The sequence below is a fragment of the Procambarus clarkii genome, chromosome 45 (assembly GCF_040958095.1).
Source record: "Procambarus clarkii isolate CNS0578487 chromosome 45, FALCON_Pclarkii_2.0, whole genome shotgun sequence".
Taxonomy (NCBI): domain Eukaryota; kingdom Metazoa; phylum Arthropoda; class Malacostraca; order Decapoda; family Cambaridae; genus Procambarus; species Procambarus clarkii.
The window spans coordinates 13,169,302-13,188,920 of NC_091194.1; the positions used below are offsets into that span (position 1 = coordinate 13,169,302).

The window sequence follows — 19,619 nt, forward strand, 5'->3', positions numbered from 1 at the left end:
ATTACACTAAATCGTACAAATGAAAGGTCCTGAGTTCTGTTCCCATGACAGGACAGATATTTGGGCATTTTCCTTTCACATGATACTTCTGTCTACCTATCAGTCAACAGGTATCTGGGGAAAGCAGACAACTGTTATTGATTGTGTCCAGGGAAAGGTCAGTAGTTGGTCTCGTGAAATCTCGATAAGCCAAACAATGTTTCCAGTCCCCAACAATAGAAACCCACATGTTTGACAAAAGAGGACAAAACAAAAGAGGACCTGTTAGCAAGGAAGAGCAGACTAGTAAATGTAACTAAATTCAAAACTATTCCTGCAGAGGGATATGACAAGGAGAGAGAATTAGGGCAGCAGCCGCAAGGACAGAACGCAGGGTGGGAGAAAGGCATCGGGAAACCACAACCCCGAACCCTACAATCTCAAAGGGGAGTGGGGAACCCTCCACAAGCAGTTCAACAACCCCAGTGAGAGGAACACCACCCCCACCTTCTACCCAATAAAAGTCCTATCTGCCTCAACCCCTGCCAGCCCCCCCACTAAGTGCCCACCTAGGCCACCCACTACCATCACTCTCTCTCTCTCTCTCCCCAAGACCTAACTTCTTCCCCACCCCCCACAAGCCCTCCCTTCACCACCACTGTTTCCATACCAGACCCTCCCAGCCCCCCCTTACACCCCAGATCCCCCAGGTCCCCCTTCCTAGGCCCTCCCATCCCAGACCCATCCGTTTCCCTCCAGTGGAATCAACAGAAACTGAGGATGGACAGAGGAGTCAGCTTCAAGGTGATGTACTCGAACATAGATGGGATCACAAGCAAAGCAAGTGAACCAAGGGAAAGAACAAAAGAAGTGAACCCGAATGTAATTGGACTCACGGAAACAAAACTCTCAGGAATCATAATGAATGCAGTGTTCCCCAGAACTACACTGTAATAAGGAAAGAGGGAAGGAAGGGGAGGAGGTGGAGTGGCCCTACTAATGAGAACGGAAGAGAGCTTCAAGGAGAAGGTTATCCCAGGCTGCGAGAGGTTCAGAGACTACATTACAGGCACCATGACGATGGGAGGACCAAGAGTAGTAGTAGTAGTAGCAGTGGTATATAACCCTCCACCAAACAACAAAAGACTCAGGCAAGAGTATGACAACAACAACATGGCAGTTAACACTGTAATTGAGAGGGGAGCCTCTGCTGCCTATAGAAATAGATCCCATCTGCTCATCATGGGGACTTCAATCACGGAAGGATAGACTGGGAGAACAAGGAACCGCATGGAGACGAGGATACACTCTAAACCAGTATGTCAGGGGACCCACAAGAATGAGAGGCAACAATGAACCAGCGAGACTCGACCTAGTCTTCACTCTGAACGACTCCAACATAAGGAAATTGGTAATGAAGCCCCAGGAATTAGTGATCACAGTGTACGTTTGAGTATCTGGTCGACGGGTTAATGTACTCTTCCCTATAAGGAAGGGACCTGAAAACAAAAGACTGCCTTTCTGAAAGGGAAACTATGATGAGGTAAGAAAATTCTTAATAGATTAACTTGGGAAACAGAGCTCAGAGGAAAGATGGCCCTAGACATGATGGACTACATCACGCAGAAGAGTAAGGAGGCAGCTGACAAGTTTGTCCCAGTCCAAAAACGAAAAAAAAAGAAATGCAGACAAGAAACCCATGGTTAATCAGAGATGTAAGCTAGCAAAGCAACAAAGTACAACGGTGTGGAGAAACTATAGAAATAACAGGACACTTGAGAGCAGAGAAAGATACGAGAGTGTCAGGAATTAATACGTCAGGGTGAGAAGAAAGGCAGAAGGGCAATACGAAAATGACAGCAAGCAAGGCAATGGCTCAACCTAAATTGCTTCATAGCCACACCAAGAGAAAAACAACAGTGAAGGAACAGGTAATGAAACAGGATGGGGGGCAGACAGATTCACTACAAACAACAAAGAAGTGTGCAAGGAACTAAATAAATTCCAGGAGGTCTTCACATTAGAACAAGGAGAAGTTCCAGAGATAAAGAGAGGGAATAGATAGCCAGGCACTGCTAGAGGAGTTTAGGATTACCAATGGGGAGGTAAGGAAGCATCTGCTAGAGTTGGATGTAACAAAGGCTATAGGCCCAGATGGAATTGCACCATGGATACAGGAAGGAGCAGAAATACTGTGTCTGCCACTCGCCATTGTGTATAATAAATCACTGATAACAGGTGAACTGTCAAAAATTTGGAAGACAGCTAATGTAGTCCCGATATACAAGAAGGGGGATAGGCAGGAAGCACTGAATTACAGGCCAGTGTCCCTAACTTGCATACCATGCAAGTTGATGGAGAAGATTGTGCAAAAAAACCTAGTGGAACATATAGAACGAAAATACTTTGTAACACAACATTATCATGGGTTCAGGGATGGCAAGTCATGCCACACAGGATTAATTGAATTCTACTACCAGGCGAGAAAGATGGGGGTGGGCAGGCTGCCTATTTTTGGATTGCCAGAAAGCCTTTGATACAGTACCACACAATAGACTAGTGCACAAGCTGGAGATACAGGCAGGAGTGAAAGGGAAGGTACTTTATTGGAACAGGGAGTACCTAAGCAACAGAAGACAGTGAGTCACTGTGAGGGGTGAGGCCACAGATTGGCGAGGTGTCACAGGGTTCAATCCTTGGACCTATACTGTTTCTGATATATGTAAAGTAAATTTCATTCAGGAAAGTACATACATAGTTGTTTTACAAACATAATGTTGGATTTATAGATAGAGCTAGTATATACAATACCTAAAGCCACTTGTACGCATAGCGTTTCGGGCAAGGTGAGGTGGGGGAAAAACACTTAGACTAAAACTTAATAGTAATTGAGCTTAAAGTATAAATTGCGTTAAAAAAATAAAAATAAAAGATAAAAAAAGGGGGGGGGGGACATGGTAGAAAATAGCCAATATACAAGTTGGTTAGCAAACAGCATTGTTTAAAAATAGTAAGACATGGGTTGACATTTAGGGGTAAGGTAGGTTACATGGAGTTAATTAGGTAATACTTGGTTTTCATCTTAAACTGGTTGAGAGAGGTACAGCCTTTGACATGATTGGGAAGGTCATTCCACATCCTGGGTCCCTTGATTTGTATACAGCATTTCTAGTTTGATTAAGTCGTACTCTTGGAATATCAAATAGGTATTTGTTTCTGGTGTGGTGCCCATGGGTTCTGTTACAACCTTCTAAGAAGCTTTTAAGGTCAGGATTGACATTACAATTCAGAGTTTTAAATATATAAAGTACACACGAGAGGATGTGCAGTGACTTAATATCTAACATTCAGAGATTTGATTAAGGAAACCGAGTGTTGTCTGGGGTCAGAGTTAGATATTGTTCTAATAGAAGCTTTGTGTTGGGTAATTAAAGGACGTAAATGATTTTGGGTAGTAGAACCTCAAGCACAAATAGTAATAGAGAGTAATAGAGCGTCACCAGGGCAGGGCGAGGTATATAATATCTGATCTTAGAAAGATGCCAACAGTTTTAGAAACTTTGTTTGCTATATTTAGGTTGTAAATGATCTCCCAGAGGGTATTGACTCGTTCCTATCATTGTTTGCTCATTATGCAAAAATTACGAGGATTAAGATAAAGGAAGATAGAATGAGGCTACAAGATGATCTAGCCAAAATTAATAAATGGTCCAACAAATGGCTACTAAAGTTCAACCCGAGTAAACGTACGGCAATGAAACTAGGCGGTGGAAACAGGAGGCCAGACACAGGATACCGTATGGAAGATGAAGTCCTTTACGAAACGGAGAGAGAAAGATCTAGGAGTTGATATCACGCGGAACCTGTCTCCTGAAGCCCACATAAAAAGAACAACATTGCGGCGTATGCGAGGATGGCTGACTTAAGAACTGCTTTAAGAAACCTGTGTAAGGAATCATTCAGAACCTTGTACACCACATATGTAAGGCCAATCCTGGAGTATGCGGCCCCAGCATGGAGCCAGTACCTTGTCAAGCACAGGACTACGCTGGAAAAGGTTCAGAGGTATGCCTCTAGGCTAATCCCAGCACTAAGAGGCATGAGTTACGAGGAAAGGCTGCGTGAAATGCACCTCACGTCGTTGGAAGACAGAAGAGGAAGGGGAGACATGATCACCACTTACAAAATTCTCAGAGGAATTGACAGGATTGATAAGGATAAATTGTTTAACACGGGTGGTACGCAAACAAGGGGACACAGGTAGACTCGGAGTACCCAAATGAGCCACAGGTACGTTAGAAAGAACTTTTTCAGTGTCAGAGTACTTAACCGATGGAATGCATTAGGCAGTGATGTGGCGGAGGCAGACTCCATACAGTTTCAAATGTAGATATGATAAGAGCCCAGTAGGCTCAGGAATCTGTACACCAGTTGACTGACATTTGAGTGACATTTGAGAGGCGGGACCAAAGAGCAAGAGCTCAACCCCCGCAAGGACAATAATGGAGAGATTGCCTAGCAACGGCCATTTAAACATCCATATGCCACAATCTTTTTGCTTCACCTCTCAGGTGGGAATCTGACAGGGAAAACCGTAGAGATTATTTACAACATTGGCCACTGATATAAAATCATGATAACCATATTTATTTTTATTATATTTATTAACAATACTCAATGCAACTATCCTCTCAAGTTTATGGTACTCATCCTACTAGTGTAATAGATCGCAAAACTATTTCCAGTGCTAAGCATGAGAGCTGGAGATCATGCGAGACACCATTATGTTAGTACACCTATAAAGTTAAGTTTTTTCTGTAAATACTCTCCCCGAATGGCAGCGCTACTAATGGTCCCTATGATTACTTTACAAAGTTCTTAAACTTACATTTGATTTTCCTTCAGTCATATTGTACATACTGTGATTCGTTTGCATTTTCTTAACTATTGTCATCTTAATCCTTATACAAGGCTCCAATATAATTAATTTGAAATTATTTGGCATATCCAAAAATTTGCATTAATGCAGTTATTAATTTTTTTTAATATGCTATCTTGGAGAGATGCCAATATCCTTCCTATTAAGAAACCTGTCAAAATGGATAAAGTATCTAATGATTTTAAACCCCTAACTTCGACATCTTGATACTTTGCCTAAACCAGATTATGTTTAATCAGACACCCATGACAATATTAACCAGTAATGATTTTACATGTTAAATCAACTCTGCAACAGTTACCCAACTCTTGGGTTCCTATTTACTGCTAGGTTAACAGAGGCAACTGTTGTGGGGTTGCATCATTAAGAAGGTCAGTTGCTTGACCCGGGATGTGGGTATCAGGATATAAAGTAGATATATAAAGAGGCCTCCTGTCCCCGACAAAAACTGTCCATATCCTGCTAGGCTTATTGAGGTCCTCCCTTGGCCAAGGTCCCCCCCTTGGCTAAGCCCGAACCAGGGTTTCACACAATCCTCCCATGCACTTTGTTATTCAGGAATTCTACCTCTAATGATTCCTATTCAATGCATAGAGAAATAGGTTCGAATAAACGTCACGGTTCCTACTGGTTTTCTCAAATTATAAATTATTATTAACGCTGTCCGAGCCTGACTCCGTAGAACCAGAGGGACAGGGCTGACTTGAGTTTCGAAAGACAGAAGAGTGGGTTATAGGGGAGCTGGAGGCGAGTCCGAAAGATCAAGGGACAAGACTCAAGAAGGGGCTTATGAGTTTGGAAAGTAAATTGAAGGAGAGTACTGTAGCTAACGGCTGAAAAGTGCAAACACAGTGTGTTCGCTACCAACACCGGATCTACTACGATACAACCACGAAGACGAAAGATAGGCGAGATGTCTAAAAAAATTTATCAACAATCTTACGAAGTTTCTTCCAAATCTGAGTGAGGTGGGTGTCGACTGTAATGGCGGAGACACAAGATCTGCAACTCTCCCGTTTAGCTGTACAGCTGTGTCGTTTCCAGGCTGCATGCTTGCAGAATACAGCCCGAGCAAAGAAAGAACTCCAGCAGGGAATGCACTTCCTTGCACTATGAGGTATAGGGAGGAAGAGTAGTAGTAGTCAGCGTCCAATAAGAGCATCACTCCAGAGGGCATGCAGACATTTAAAATCACCCAAAAGGAGCACAGGCTCCGGTAGAGTGTCCAAAAGTCAGGAAAACAAAAAGAGGATCATGGGGTGGGGGAAGGGAGATAAATAGAACAGTGTACTTTTACCTATAAGGATACATGCAGCAGAGAAATGAACTTTCGACTGAAAATGGAGAGGAACAAAGGGAACATCAGTCCGGATCTAGAGAGCAGTAGAGTTGGGAGTCACATCATAAGGTGGAAGGGAGGAAAGAAAGGCATAACTGCGGAAGTAACTAGGACGAGCACCAAGCATCGGCTCCTGGAGACAGACCCAAAGTGATACAAAATTTGGGCAGAGGTAAATCCAGCAAAGACGATTGAGTTTGGAGAGCGGTAGAAAGGAGCAGAACTGACGGGGTTTGGAGACGGGTCGAGGGAGGGTTACCTTGAGGTGCTACCGGGGCTTAGCGTCCCCGCGGCCCGGTCGTCGACCAGGCCTCCTGGTTGCTGGACTGATCAACCAGGCTGTTGGACGCAGCTGCTCGCAGCCTGACGTATGAGTCACAGCCTAGTTGATCAGGTATCCTTTGGAGGTGCTTATCCAGTTCTCTCTTGAACACAGAGTGGGCAAACAACGACAGAACCGGCAGCGAGCACTCCATCAGGGACAGCACCAGAGGCAGAATCAGGGGCTACGGAAACTTCCATAGCTAGATCAGCCGACTCTGGTACCGAGACGGAAGGAGAGGCAGGAACCAAGATGAAGAGTTAAGTGGGGGAAGGAAAGAAGTACAATACAGTACACAATAGCCTGATTAAGACCTTTTGTGCACTCTGTAATCCTTCTTTGTGTTACTGCTTACATACGAGTATGAGGCGCACAATGGCAGAACATTAATGTATTTCAGTTAAGCATTACATTGATCTACGTTACATAAACTGGGGCAAAAGCACGTGGCTTATCTCTAAAAATTCCCAAAATAATAAATGAGGCTGTGAACTACTAAATGATAGTCAGCTGGTTTTATACCAAAATACACAAAGTGGAAATTTCGAGGACTTTAGTTTAGTCGTGTAACTTACAGTATCAAACGGTTTTTTTTTATCGCCAATGACTCTTCAGGTGTGCTATCAGCCAGCTGACATGACTGGTGAGGACGACTAAGGCGGAGTCGTGATACTGTAGCATTATCCTGCCTCGATTCCCCGACCATGTTTCGCCTTAATTCTGTCTTAATTCCAAGAACGTCAACATGTGGATGGAATGATAGAGAGTTCCTTATTCAATGTTGATTAAACGTGACTCAAACTTATCTTTGCTTGCTGGGCGAATTACAGTATTTCTTCTGTAAATAGTTGGTCCCTTTTTCTGTGTTCCTATACACTGATCCTTCTCTCTTCGTGCTGTCATACAACCTGCAGGGAGAGTAAGGAGAACGTTCTTCAAATGATGAAATTAAAAAGTTTATCAGAGAAATATGCCAAACAAAACACTTGTAGTGGCCAAGTGTCCCAGTCAGACCGAGAAACATTGTCACAGCTCCAATACGACTTTCCTACAAGTATCTGTGGCAGGTCGGGTTGTATAGGGATCTAGATAAAGTTAAGTGTAAAGTGTGTGGACAAAGACAGGAAGGCACACACGAACATTACACTTTATATTGTGAAAAAATTCAGCTATCTAATGCCCGAAACCCTGTGTGTATTAGTAACTTTTTGCATAGTATATTCTAGCTCTATCTAGGAATCCAACATTCTGTTTACAACTCATTTTGTATGTATGTATATACTTTTACGTGAACATTATTGTCATTATTATTTCACGCTGCATGAAATAGCAAATTACCTTTTTACAAATTATAAAATATCTGAAATTCATGCACTGTGCCATATTTCGCTTCTAATGGATAAATGACATAGGAATAATTAATGTACAAGCTGTTACTAGCAGTCACTATATGGTGTGAAGATTAGAGGTATTTGTTATAGTAAAATTCCCGTGAAGGTCTGATTAATCTAAACGCATACAAGGGGGCAACAGCTTCAAGCTACAATGTAGAATAGAAAACATGATGTACTTTTTCACCCATCTATATCTAAAAGAATGTCTGCGTATGTCCAAGTGTGGAGGCTAAGGTTGAGGCCTCACTCAAGGGAGAGGGAGAGTGTGTGAGAAAGAGTGGGGGAGTGTGGGGAAGAGGGGGGAGGGAGAGAGTATGGGGGAGAGGAAGAGGGTATGGGGGAGAGGAAGAGGGTATAGGGGGAGAGAAAGAGGGTATGGGGGGGGGGGATAGGGAGAGAGAGATAACACCTGTGTCGCTCTGGTGGGTCTAGGAGTATATAAGGGTAGACGCGATATCTTGGCACCGTATTCGCCGTGATGAAGATCTTGGTGGTGTTGGCCAGTGTTCTGGTGGTGGCCGTTGCTCGCTCCGGCCTCCCCACCAATCTCCATGGGTAAGTTTAGGGCACGGACATACTCCATTTTACATTCACTGCAAGAAAACAATTAAATTGGTTTCGTCGGGGACAGACCTCCTGTGAATATATACATTTTAGGCTTGTATCGAGGAGTCCCCCCCCCCCCCCCAGGGTCAGGGGGGGAATTACAATTGCTGTGCCGAATTCTCTCACATGCCAAAGTCACCGGTGAATAAAAAATTCCTGTGCCTTAAAGTTTTGAGAAATGTTATGCACAGTGTTTTGGATATGTAAGTTACATTTAGTTTTGAATTTTTACATTTCTCGAGATGGGCAAGTAAAAATCGGTCGAATTCTGCAACCTCCCCCCCCCCTCCCATGATGTTTCTATTATTTGATGAGCCCGACTACTTCTCACGACCTCTTAATTCCAACCTCTTTCACTTAAAAAAAAAACTAACAGCTACAACGTTTTTTACAGTACTTCAAAAATCATTTATTATGCACCCCATACCCATCTTGTGGGCGGTAGTGGAAAGGGTTACAGAGGCACATAAAGGACTCACTTCAAAATCGTTGTGTTCTTTCTCGTGTGTTCTTGAAGTTGGTGATGCACAGTATTTTTGACTTGTTATCCAACACAACACCACACACTCATGTTCCAAAGCCGTCTTCACTAGTCTCCAGAGTTTTGAATGCATTTATCCAGTCAGAAAACCCATCTGTTGTAAGTGATGTTTGACATTTAGAAAAATAGTTCACAAACAAAACAGTATATACAGCCTTTGCTGTATCACAGCAAAGGCTGTATATCACGGTCTAGCCCTTTTTCAATATTTTTTTCAACATTAATTATTAACAAACTTCTGTTTTGCTCCTTGTATACTCTGCTTGATTCGATATACACATCTGGTTTATTATTTTGAAAAAGAAACCTGTGTCTTGCATTAAATAATGTATGAAATCATTATTAACTGTTTCGAGGTCTCCGTATTCTTTGAAATAACAGAATTTGCTACCGCTCGTTTCGCGGAACTTGCACGCTGACCACCACGGTGGTCATGCTCTGCACCACAAGGGTCAAACAGTGGGTGGAATGTTGACCAGACCAGACATTAGAAAGTGAAGCGACGACGACGTTTCGATCCGTCCTGGACCATTCTCAAGTCGATCGACTTGGGAATGGTCCAGGACGGGCTGAAACGTCGTCGTCCCTTCACCTTCTAGTGTGTGGTCTGGTCAAAGTACTTCAGCCATGTTATTGTGACTCGTCGCCTGTAGTAGGTGGAATATCGCTAGAAAGAGCTCCCCCGGCTTGTGTCCCGTCACCGGCTTCAGTGGTATTCACTTTGCTTGTTTCAACTGCAGGTGGTAACAAACCTGACATTGCAAAATAGTTTGTTAGTTTTTTTTTACTTTTAGCAATTTCGTTAGATCGCTTATACTTGAATTTGTGTTTTGGTATCTACTCAAGTTCTTTTCCCGTCCCAAAATCCTTATCCTAATTCCTTCCAAGTGCTATATAGTCGTAAAGGCTTGGTGCTTTCTCCTAACAGTTCCCTTCCCTTTATGTTCTTTTGTGAACGCATTGTTATTCATTTTAAGTCCTGACCTCCGTTAAAAAAGAAAAAAATACATTAGAAACCCGCAAAGAGCTAACTTGCCACGACACTTTGACTCCAAATTACGGGTTGAAAAGTTATCTTTAACTCCGATTACTTAGCTAAATTACCCATGAACTGCATTCCATGTCCACCCCGGACCACAGCCTGGACTGACTCATGGACATGGACCATGAACTGGCCCACACAATGAACTGGTCCATATAGCTTCAATCTAACAACCTAATCACTAACTCAGAATTTCTTATCACTGGGTTAAAATATTATTTTCACTTATACTCAACCCATACAAGTTCAACTTTTCAGTCAATGAGGCTGGCCCATTCCCAGACCATGGGAACCTCGTCCCTACGGTCTTCATGACAAAGGACTTATCAAACCTTCTCTCCCTCCAAATGAATTTCCCAACTGGAATGTCTTACCCGTCACGCTCGCGTTGTGATGTTTTAAGGCATAGCAACTAGCGATTGCCTCAGAGGTTGAATCACGTGATTAGCCCACGCCTCTAGACACACATTTTATGTGATTTGCTTGTCACTGGCAGTTGCCTCGCCTAGATCTGGACCTAACCAAGGTCCTCTCTAACCTGGCCTGAACGTGGGATGTCGCACACAAAATACCTGACTTTTGTTAATCCACTTGTATCGCGGTCTGCATTTCAGATGCACAGCTCGTAGCGTAAACCCTCTAATAATTCTTTCTTACTCTTCATCATTGGCTGGAGAGATCCAAGAGATTCTCATAGGGAAATGTAGGCCTTACAATCGCTCTCCCATAGTTGATAGGCTTTAACCGTCCCATGGTTGCTTGGCCTTAATACCAGCACCAAACTGACCCCTTCTATAAATTGATTAAATCATGTCCACTTTCACCAGTGTCCTCTGGTGGTTACATCTTAAAGGCTAAACGTCGCAGACGTGTCCCAGACGGGTCTGACCCTTTCAGGCGTGCTCCGCGCACATTTGGAAACTTCGATAGTGCTCACAAGCGCGCCTAGCAGCCGAAGGGTTAATAACTAACAGTCAATATACTACTGGAAACATCACCTTCACTGCTGGAAACGTCACTTTCACTAGTTGTACTTACATTTACTCTACCAGAATATGAAGGCGAGAACGTGAGCTATATCAGCTTATTTGTTGTTAGGAATATCGGTGTTTGTCTCAAAAAGCTGTTAAATTAATATTTCTGCATTTTAACGTTTAATGTTTTTTGTGATCAGTGCGCAGGTGCTGAGTGTGGTGCCGGAGGAGGCATCGCAGGTGCACTACCTCAAGAACCTCCAGCTGCGGGACCTCTTCGACTTCTGGACAGAGCCCCGAGCTGTTGGTGAGATAATCTGCCTGTCTTTTTTGACCCCCTGATTTTTCATCAATATGAAGTAAACTTCAACATTTTGGGTCATTATAGGCAGTGAGGTTAAACTATTGGTTCCGTGTCCTGGCAGGCACCCCCGTGGACATCATGGCCCCGGCCTTCCAGCTGCCAGCGCTGAAGAACATGCTCGCTCACGTCGGCCTCAAGTTCACCACCAAGATTAGCAACGTGGGATTCCTAGTGGATCAGCAGAAGGCGGCCAGGGCCACTGGTCCTCTTTCCATGGATTGGACCTCTTACCACGATTATGATGAGGCGAGTGTTTGGGTGTTATGGTCCTCAGCATAATACTAAGCTGCATGTGTGCTACATGATAACAATATTGTTTTAAAATCTCCCTTTTTATTATTTAAAATGCGGTACACAGATAAACGCGTGGTTGGACTCCTTAGCGACAGAATACCCGGATCTGGCCAGCGTGGAGGATGTGGGACTGAGCTACGAGGGCCGCACCATGAAGCTCTTGAAGCTGGGGAAAGGTGGCGCTGACAAGCCCATCATCTTCATCGACGGAGGTACGATGCGTTGTGTGATCAACCATTAATAGCTTTGTTTCGATGATTATACTGTCAACTGATATATGGCAAATAGAGATGGTAGTGTTGTAGTGACAGGGACGGTGGGAGAGAGTAAGGGGAAAACTAGAGGGTCGCGAAGTGCTTTGACAAGAGCTACTCTCCTGCAGGTATCCACGCCCGTGAATGGATCGCTCCTTCTACTGTGACCTACATTGTGAACGAGCTGATTACCAATAGCGACACCTACGACGACATCCTCTCCAACGTCAACTTCTACGTCATGCCTGTCATCAACCCTGACGGATATGCATACACTTTCACTGACGTGAGTACCTCTCTCTTGATGCGTGAACCAGACACAAAACATGCAAAAGCAATATGTATGAATTTCCTCATACTCCATCCACATCCTCTTCCAGGATTACTACAATTCCTCCATCCGACTTTTCTAAGACCTTTGGACATTGAATTGAATATGCATGAACGTCTTACAAACAAAATTTCGAGAGGCTTTGATAACCGATTCATATATCTTAACCTGCGCTTTATTGGATTATCTAAAACTTGGCAAATAAATGAGAACTGCTTCTAATCTAATACTACACACTTCAATGCTACAAAAATAATTAGTTGTAGGACTACGAGAGGGAGATTTCGTATTTTATGAAGATAAGAACACTAGCGCCATTGACAAGCTTACTCACACAGTTGGCCCTACTAATAATTCCTCTATGAATTATAGAAATAACTTAGATCTATCTAATACGTAGGTATGCTTAACAAATTGTCCAAGAGCGGGACAAAATGTGATATTTTAGCGGGAGAGTTATAATTTGTCCGTTAATACAACCTATCAACAGGACCGGTTGTGGCGCAAGACCAGATCCGAGACCTCTTCGACCTTAGGCTGCCGCGGTGCCGACCCCAACCGGAACTGGAGCTTCCACTGGGATGGTTAGTCTCCACTACCACTTGTATGTATGTACATGAAAATATACATTAGTGGGCTTTCCACTAATGTATATTAAAGTCACAAAATTCTTGATCATATTTGTCTATCCATTTTTGCTAAAGCGCTACTTGTCTTTTCCAACAGAGGTTGGCGCATCAGACAGTCCTTGCTCTGATATCTACGCTGGTCCCGAGCCGTTCTCAGAGGTGGAGATGAGGAACGTGCGCGACCAGATCCTGGAGTACGCCGACAATATCAAAGTGTACCTCACTTTCCACTCTTACTCGCAGCTGTGGATGTACCCTTGGGGCTTCACCTCCGACCTCCCCGACGACTGGCAGGATTTGGTGAGTCCACCCGTACCACACCCGTTCCTCACCCCTAACACATACATACGACACCCGTACGAATATTGTCACAGCTACAATCTGGGAATAAAACAATCTTGATACCCCTCATAAAAATAATTACCATTCCTTACACTAATATTTTTACTTGTTGACTTGTATTTACATTAAATGTGACTGTGTAGGATAAGTAAACTTAAGCTGAAGCATTTGTCATGTTTCACCAGGACACTCTGGCCACGAATGCCGTGGACGCCCTCACCGCAGTCCATGGAACTCGCTACGAGATCGGATCCTCCACCAACACCATTTGTAAGTAGCATCCAGGAGCGCTCTGAGCTTATAAGTGTCATGTGTTTCTGGCGACGCCGTTATTTCATAACACACTCAACTGTAACTTATGTTCCTTTTCGCCATAAAAGCAGCTAGGATCTGTTCAGAGTTTTCCAGCGGAGCATACAGGAGTAGCTGCAACTGGAGCATACATGAGTAGGAAGTGGAGCATACAGGAGGAGTAGGGACTGGAGCATACAGGAGGAGTAGGGACTGGAGCATACAGGAGAAGTAGGGACTGGAGCATACAGGAGAAGTAGGGACTGGAGCATACAGGAGTAGGGACTGGAGCATACAGGAGGAGTAGGGACTGGAGCATACAGGAGGAGTAGGGACTGGAGCATACAGGAGGAGTAGGGACTGGAGCATACAGGAGTAGGAACTGGAGCATACAAGAGGAGTAGGAACTGGAGCATACAGGAGTAGGACCTGGAGCATACAGGAGTAGGAACTGGAGCCTCTCTCTCTGTCTAAACGCTATAATACCTGCCCCAATTACTGCTTCCCCCTCCCCACCAATGAGACAACTATTTGAGAGTATTTTTAGCGAAGCTTGCCAATGCTGCCACCATGAACTGGTTGGTACACAACCGGGCCACACCCGTCACTCGCCACACCCGTCACCCACGACCGTAAAACGTGTTTGTTGTTCTTATAGACGCCGCTGCTGGAGGCTCCGACGACTGGGCCAAGGGCGAGGCTGGCGTCGCCTACTCCTACACCATTGAGCTTCGCGACACAGGTAACTACGGCTTCGTCCTTCCTGCAGATCAGATCATCCCGACCGGAGAAGAGACTTTCGAGGGAGTCAAAGTCGTGGCCAACTTCGTCAAGGACACGTACGGCAAGTAAATCAAGTGCCTGGTGGTCCAGACGCCCTTGCCGACACCCTAGGGTTGTTTAGGACACCCTTCACGTCGTCTCATAGGGGTATTTTAAGACATTTGCAGTCACTATAGGAACGTTTAAGACACCCTAATTACATTTGGGATACCCTTGTCATCACCTATGTGGTTATGACTTCAGTGACATCGCAAAATTAGTATCATACACAACTGTAAGAATTTGCCCCAAAATAAACAATCAAAGTCATGTACAGCAAATTTACTCAAGATCCTTACTACATTTTGGACGAAAACTCTTAATATCACTTCCTGTAATACAAGAACACTAGGAAGCAAATTGTTATTTATTTCAAACTCCTTAATTTAAACCAGATAAAATTGAACTTTTTAATAAACATTAGTTTCAGAACTTGGCTTTATTTCCCTGATGGTCGATTTATTTTTAATCTTCTCGACGGTGACAGGAAGCCAGTGGCTTGTCACAAACTCTCCATTGTTCCTGAGGATTTTTTCTATCTGGGTTTTGAATTAATTTGAAATTTTCTACCCGATTTTGAATGAATAATGTCCTTTTTATCCATAAGCTCCTTCTAATACTACGACAAAATTAGTTATCAAGAGAGTGCGCTATGCCAGTATTTCTATATAGCACTTGGAAAGGTCAGGAAGACGGAGTTCGAGAGGGGTAGCTTAAGCTACTCTATCCCTTTGAGATGTATTTATCATCTCAATAAACATACTTGAACTTGACGGAGTTCAACAAGTTGAAGTTTATATATCATTGGATAAACTTTATTCAACGTCGGATTGTTATTATATTAACGTCATTTACACTGAATAATATCGAGGATCGAATGGCAAAAGAAAACAGATTCTTTATCACAATAATTGTGGGTTTGGTGGGTCGCTTATGATACTGCCGACTAACCCCCAAAAAATTAAATATCAGTAGATAAATAAACAAATCTATTATTAGATAAAATATTTACGAATAATCTACAGTTGATGAATTCCAAGCAGGTACGAATATTATTCACATATTACGATTATACTAATCAGCTATTTGTACCAATGATGGTGTTATTAACTGCACCAATGATGCCATTTAAGTGAACATGTTTGGTGACCCAAATTAGGGATCTCAGCAATGCAGGAGAGAACAGCCAGGCGGGCTTCTGCCTCCTTAGACAGGGCCACAATAATGTGTGTGCTGGTCCGAGTGGGGTCAGAACTAACGAGTATCCACAGGGGCAGCAAGGTGCTTATGTGTAAATTACCAGGGCCGGCATGTTCATTGTGACAAACATCAAAACACTTGGCCAAGAAGCGGGGCCAAACAGGTCATGGGGCATAGCAGTGTTTGAAGGAATCTTACACCTTTAAGGGTGGCAATTGAGCAGTGGTCCCTGCACTAGCCGAGTTCTGGCCGGTCCAGGGGCATCCACCGACGTGGTACTCCCCTATTTTAACAGGGAAAGTCTTTCTGCAATGTACACACACACTATATTGGGGCAAAAATCCTTTTCTCCCGCTCCCTCAACCTCCCAAGCGGGGTGGTATTACAAACAGAGTGGATGCTCTACATTTGTGTCATTTTGCACTTACACCTCTATAGGGGCAGGAGAGGAGGCCGAGGCTACCCCCAAAATGGCCCCTCGAGTCGTACCGGAGCACCCTCCCCTCCACCCATCATCACTACAATGCGAAACTCATGATTGAATAATGAAGATTAAGCCATCCAAAAGGTGGCACGGGCATGAATAACCCGTAAGTGGTGGTCCTTTTGAGCCATTACCAGTACCGAAAGCTGATACTGGAGATCTGTGGAGGTGCGAATGCACCCTGCATGGCGGGAGATGTCTCCCGTGACATGGAAACCCACTACCTATAGTGTCCCAAGTCTTCTATTACAGTGGACTGTATATCATCATCAGGGAGGTCCTGTACTAATGTACTGTTAACAGATTATGATAAAATATTGCTCTAATGTTATAAAGTATATTACAGATACAAGTCTTGAAGCAAATCAAAATCAAATGTTTATTCAGGTAAAAGTATATACATACAAGACGAGTTACAAACATAATGTTGGTTTAATAGATAGAGCTAGTACATACAATGCCTAAAGCCACTAATACGCACAGTGTTTCGGGCAAATAAAACTAAACGTTGATAATATTGTGTTGTACTCAAGTCAGTTTACACAAAAGACAATACAATACTGTGATGGGAAATGTACCCCATACGGTAAGTACTGAACACAAATTTTCAAAAACTAATTATTATTCCAGGAAATGTGAACACTTAAATTAGGATTTTGAGGCGTTGTAAGTGGTAGTTGTCTGATCAATAAACAAAAAACATTACTCATAGTAATTTATAAAAATTATTGTATACACTTTTGTTATAGTTTTAGGGAAACGAAATAGGCTACCTATTTTCAAGTGAATGTCATAAGGTTTTACCTCTAAATTTAAAAATAGTTTGCCTAATGTGGACATTCGTTTTCTTACTTTGATGAAGGTTATTAGAGCACCGACACAACAATTAGGGCCAACTAAACTGAAAAAAACGACACGCACCTTAACACTTTCACGCTCTCCACACACACAAAAAATAAAACTTGCCCCCAAATGCTTTCGGGGTTTCGGGCGATCAAGCGGCAACACTGAAAAGTGCATACTCTTTTCACTGTCCTGATCTTAATTTTCGATGTACATATTTCTTTTTATACCAATGTGTTCGCAATAGAATGTTCTAGAAGAACATATGTATAAAATGTCACCAAAGCATGAGTTAAATCACCACCAAATAAAGAACTGGGCGCAATTCCTTAACTGTAGCCTCTGTTTAACGCAACAGTAAAATGTGTACTTGGATGAAAAAACGATTCTTCGCGGCAGGGGATCGTATTCCAGGGACCTGCCCGAAACGCTACGCGTACTAGTGGCTGTACAAGAATGTAACAACTCTTGTATATATCTCAAAAAAAAAAAAAACTTCATCGATTACTAGCCGTGAGCTCCAAACAGCGACGAAATGTTTCTTTTCTTCTTTTCAGGGTTGTCAACTCCACACTTGTCCTACAGCGTTAAATTTGGTATCACTGAGATGGCAATAGAATTCCCTACACAGACATATGCATATAAATGTAGAATCATGATCGCGGCCCACACGCAAGAGTGTGTGAAGTGGGCGAAGTGTTACCTGTTACCGCACATCAGCGAAACCAGTATTCAAAAGTGTATATTCTTTTCACTGTCCTGACCTTAATTTTCGATGTACATATTTCATTTTTATACCAATATGTTCGCAATAGAATGTTCTAGAAGAACATATGTATAAAATATCATACAAGCATGCGTTAGACCGGCACCAAATGAAAAACCTACGTCGATTATACTTGTGTCAACAATACAATAGTCTTTCCACGAAGTTATAATACAATTCCGTTCTCCCAAAAAGGCCATGTGGCTATTAGAGAAAACGAAAATTTAATGGCAAACATGTTCATACTATCCCCAAGCCGATCGGATAAGAATTGGATTTTATACAAATATTACTTAATCGGACGTAAATTTACGATGCTCCTGCACCATCAAGCCAAAAAGATCGGTTTGGTAATTAAGGTACATAATTATTATCAAAAAAGGCACCAAGCCGGGAAGGCTATGTAGCACCATTAAATGTGCGGAATAATCAGAAGGCGCTAAATATTATCGAGGATGCCAACATGAGAACAGAAACGCATAAGGCGAACGATATCAAAAGTATCCGATTCACCAAGAATTCTATGGAGAGACAAGTGACCGCGGGGGGACGGTCGAAAAGCAAGACACGCTCGTTCTGGAAATCAGGACGTTCAACAAGGATATGTGCAACTGTAAGAGGGACAATGCAGTTAGGCCAATAAGGAGCAGGGTGGCGTTCCATTACGTGTCCGCGAGTTAAACGCATATGGCCAATACGCAACCTTGCCAGAGCCGTTTCCCACCGCCGGTTATGGTTGTAGGAGGAAGGCCACAGGGACACACTACTCTAAGAATACGCAGTTTATTACCAGTAACAGAAGACCAACAACGCTGCCAATGGGCAAGGATGGAGGAATGAATGACTGGGTAAAAGTCGGAATAAGGAACATCTTTAAGGAAGATGGGACAAGTGCGGATAGCTTCCTTAGCAGCAGCGTCCACACGCTCATTTAAAGAGACACCAATATGGCTGGGAACCCAGCAAAACTTTCCTGTCTTAAATCTACTGGATATGAGAAACAGCCAATGTTGAATCTCGACTACCATCGGATGGATTGGATTAAAGGACTCCAGAGCCATGAGGGCACTGCGTGAGTCAACTACAACCACAAAGGAGGAGTGTCAGCGAGAAAGCAGGAGACGAAGAGTATAAAGAATAGCATAAAGTTCTGCCGTAAAGATGCTAGTCTCCGGAGGCAGGTGACACATTTAGATGTGGTCAGGAAAAACAACAGAGTAGCCTACACCTTCTGCAGACTTAGACCCATCGGTGAAGATGGAAACGGAGCAGGAATGTGATGAAAAGTGTTCAAGGAAAAGACGTTTTAGAATTGTAGGAGGGGTAAAAGCTTTAGTGGTGTGGGTCAGGGATTTGCAATATTGTTGAAGGGGGGACCCTCCACGGGGGGTAAGGACGGAACAACAATAGGAGAAATATTAGTAATACTAACCGAAAGAAAATGTTGCAGGCGAGACAACCGGACAGAAAGAGGGAAGTGGTGAAGAGGAACAGGCACTCCAGGAGAGGGACAAGTCAAAACACGACACAGGTGAGAGTGAGGGTGTTGTAAGGACCACGCAAGGTAGCGAAGACAGTAGCGATCTCGGCAGTCCTGGAGAGACAGGAAGCCAGTGTCAACGTACAAGCTGAGGGTAGGAGTTGAACGAAAGGCACCAGAGCTGAGGCGCAACCCAGTATGGTACAAAGGATCAAGACGGCGAAAAGTAAAAGGAGAAGCAGAAGAGCAAGCAGGGCAACTAAAATCGAGTTTAGACAGTATGAGAGAGGAATGCAAAGAGGAGCGTGCGCCTATCTGCTCCTCAAGAAGTATGGAACAAAACCTTAAGTAGGTTAAGGACCTTAGAGCATTCAACTCGGAGG

General features: G+C 43.3%; 1 protein-coding gene and 1 long non-coding RNA gene across 3 annotated transcripts in view; one reads left to right on the forward strand and one right to left on the reverse strand.

Moving 5' to 3' along the window:
• Positions 1–19,619, reverse strand: part of LOC123769773 (uncharacterized) — a 35,236-nt gene that overhangs the window by 7,255 nt on the left and 8,362 nt on the right. Inside the window, exons 3-5 of one of the 2 annotated variants that reach the window (XR_011222127.1) lie at positions 9,059–9,214; positions 8,383–8,566; positions 7,155–7,487 (exon numbers count right to left, since the gene is read on the reverse strand). This is a non-coding gene — a long non-coding RNA (uncharacterized lncRNA). The remainder of the gene's footprint in view (positions 1–7,154; positions 7,488–8,382; positions 8,567–9,058; positions 9,215–19,619) is intronic. The other variant, XR_006774281.2, reaches the window with a different exon arrangement.
• Positions 8,393–14,733, forward strand: LOC123769774 (carboxypeptidase B). Its single transcript, XM_045761023.2, has 9 exons — positions 8,393–8,528; positions 11,337–11,443; positions 11,562–11,746; positions 11,859–12,006; positions 12,177–12,334; positions 12,870–12,963; positions 13,106–13,308; positions 13,536–13,620; positions 14,300–14,733. Exons 1-9 carry the CDS (start codon positions 8,452–8,454, stop codon positions 14,491–14,493), a joined length of 1,251 nt encoding a protein of 416 aa, XP_045616979.1. The 5' UTR covers positions 8,393–8,451; the 3' UTR covers positions 14,494–14,733.

Coding starts and splice junctions, on each gene's coding strand:
- LOC123769774 (XM_045761023.2), top strand. CDS start 8,452: ATGAAGATCTTGGTGGTGTTGGCCAGTGTTCTGGTGGTGGCCGTTGCT. Junction 11,444..11,561: donor GACAGAGCCCCGAGCTGTTG/GTGAGATAATCT, acceptor GTGTCCTGGCAG/GCACCCCCGTGGACATCATG. Junction 13,621..14,299: donor ATCCTCCACCAACACCATTT/GTAAGTAGCATC, acceptor TTGTTCTTATAG/ACGCCGCTGCTGGAGGCTCC.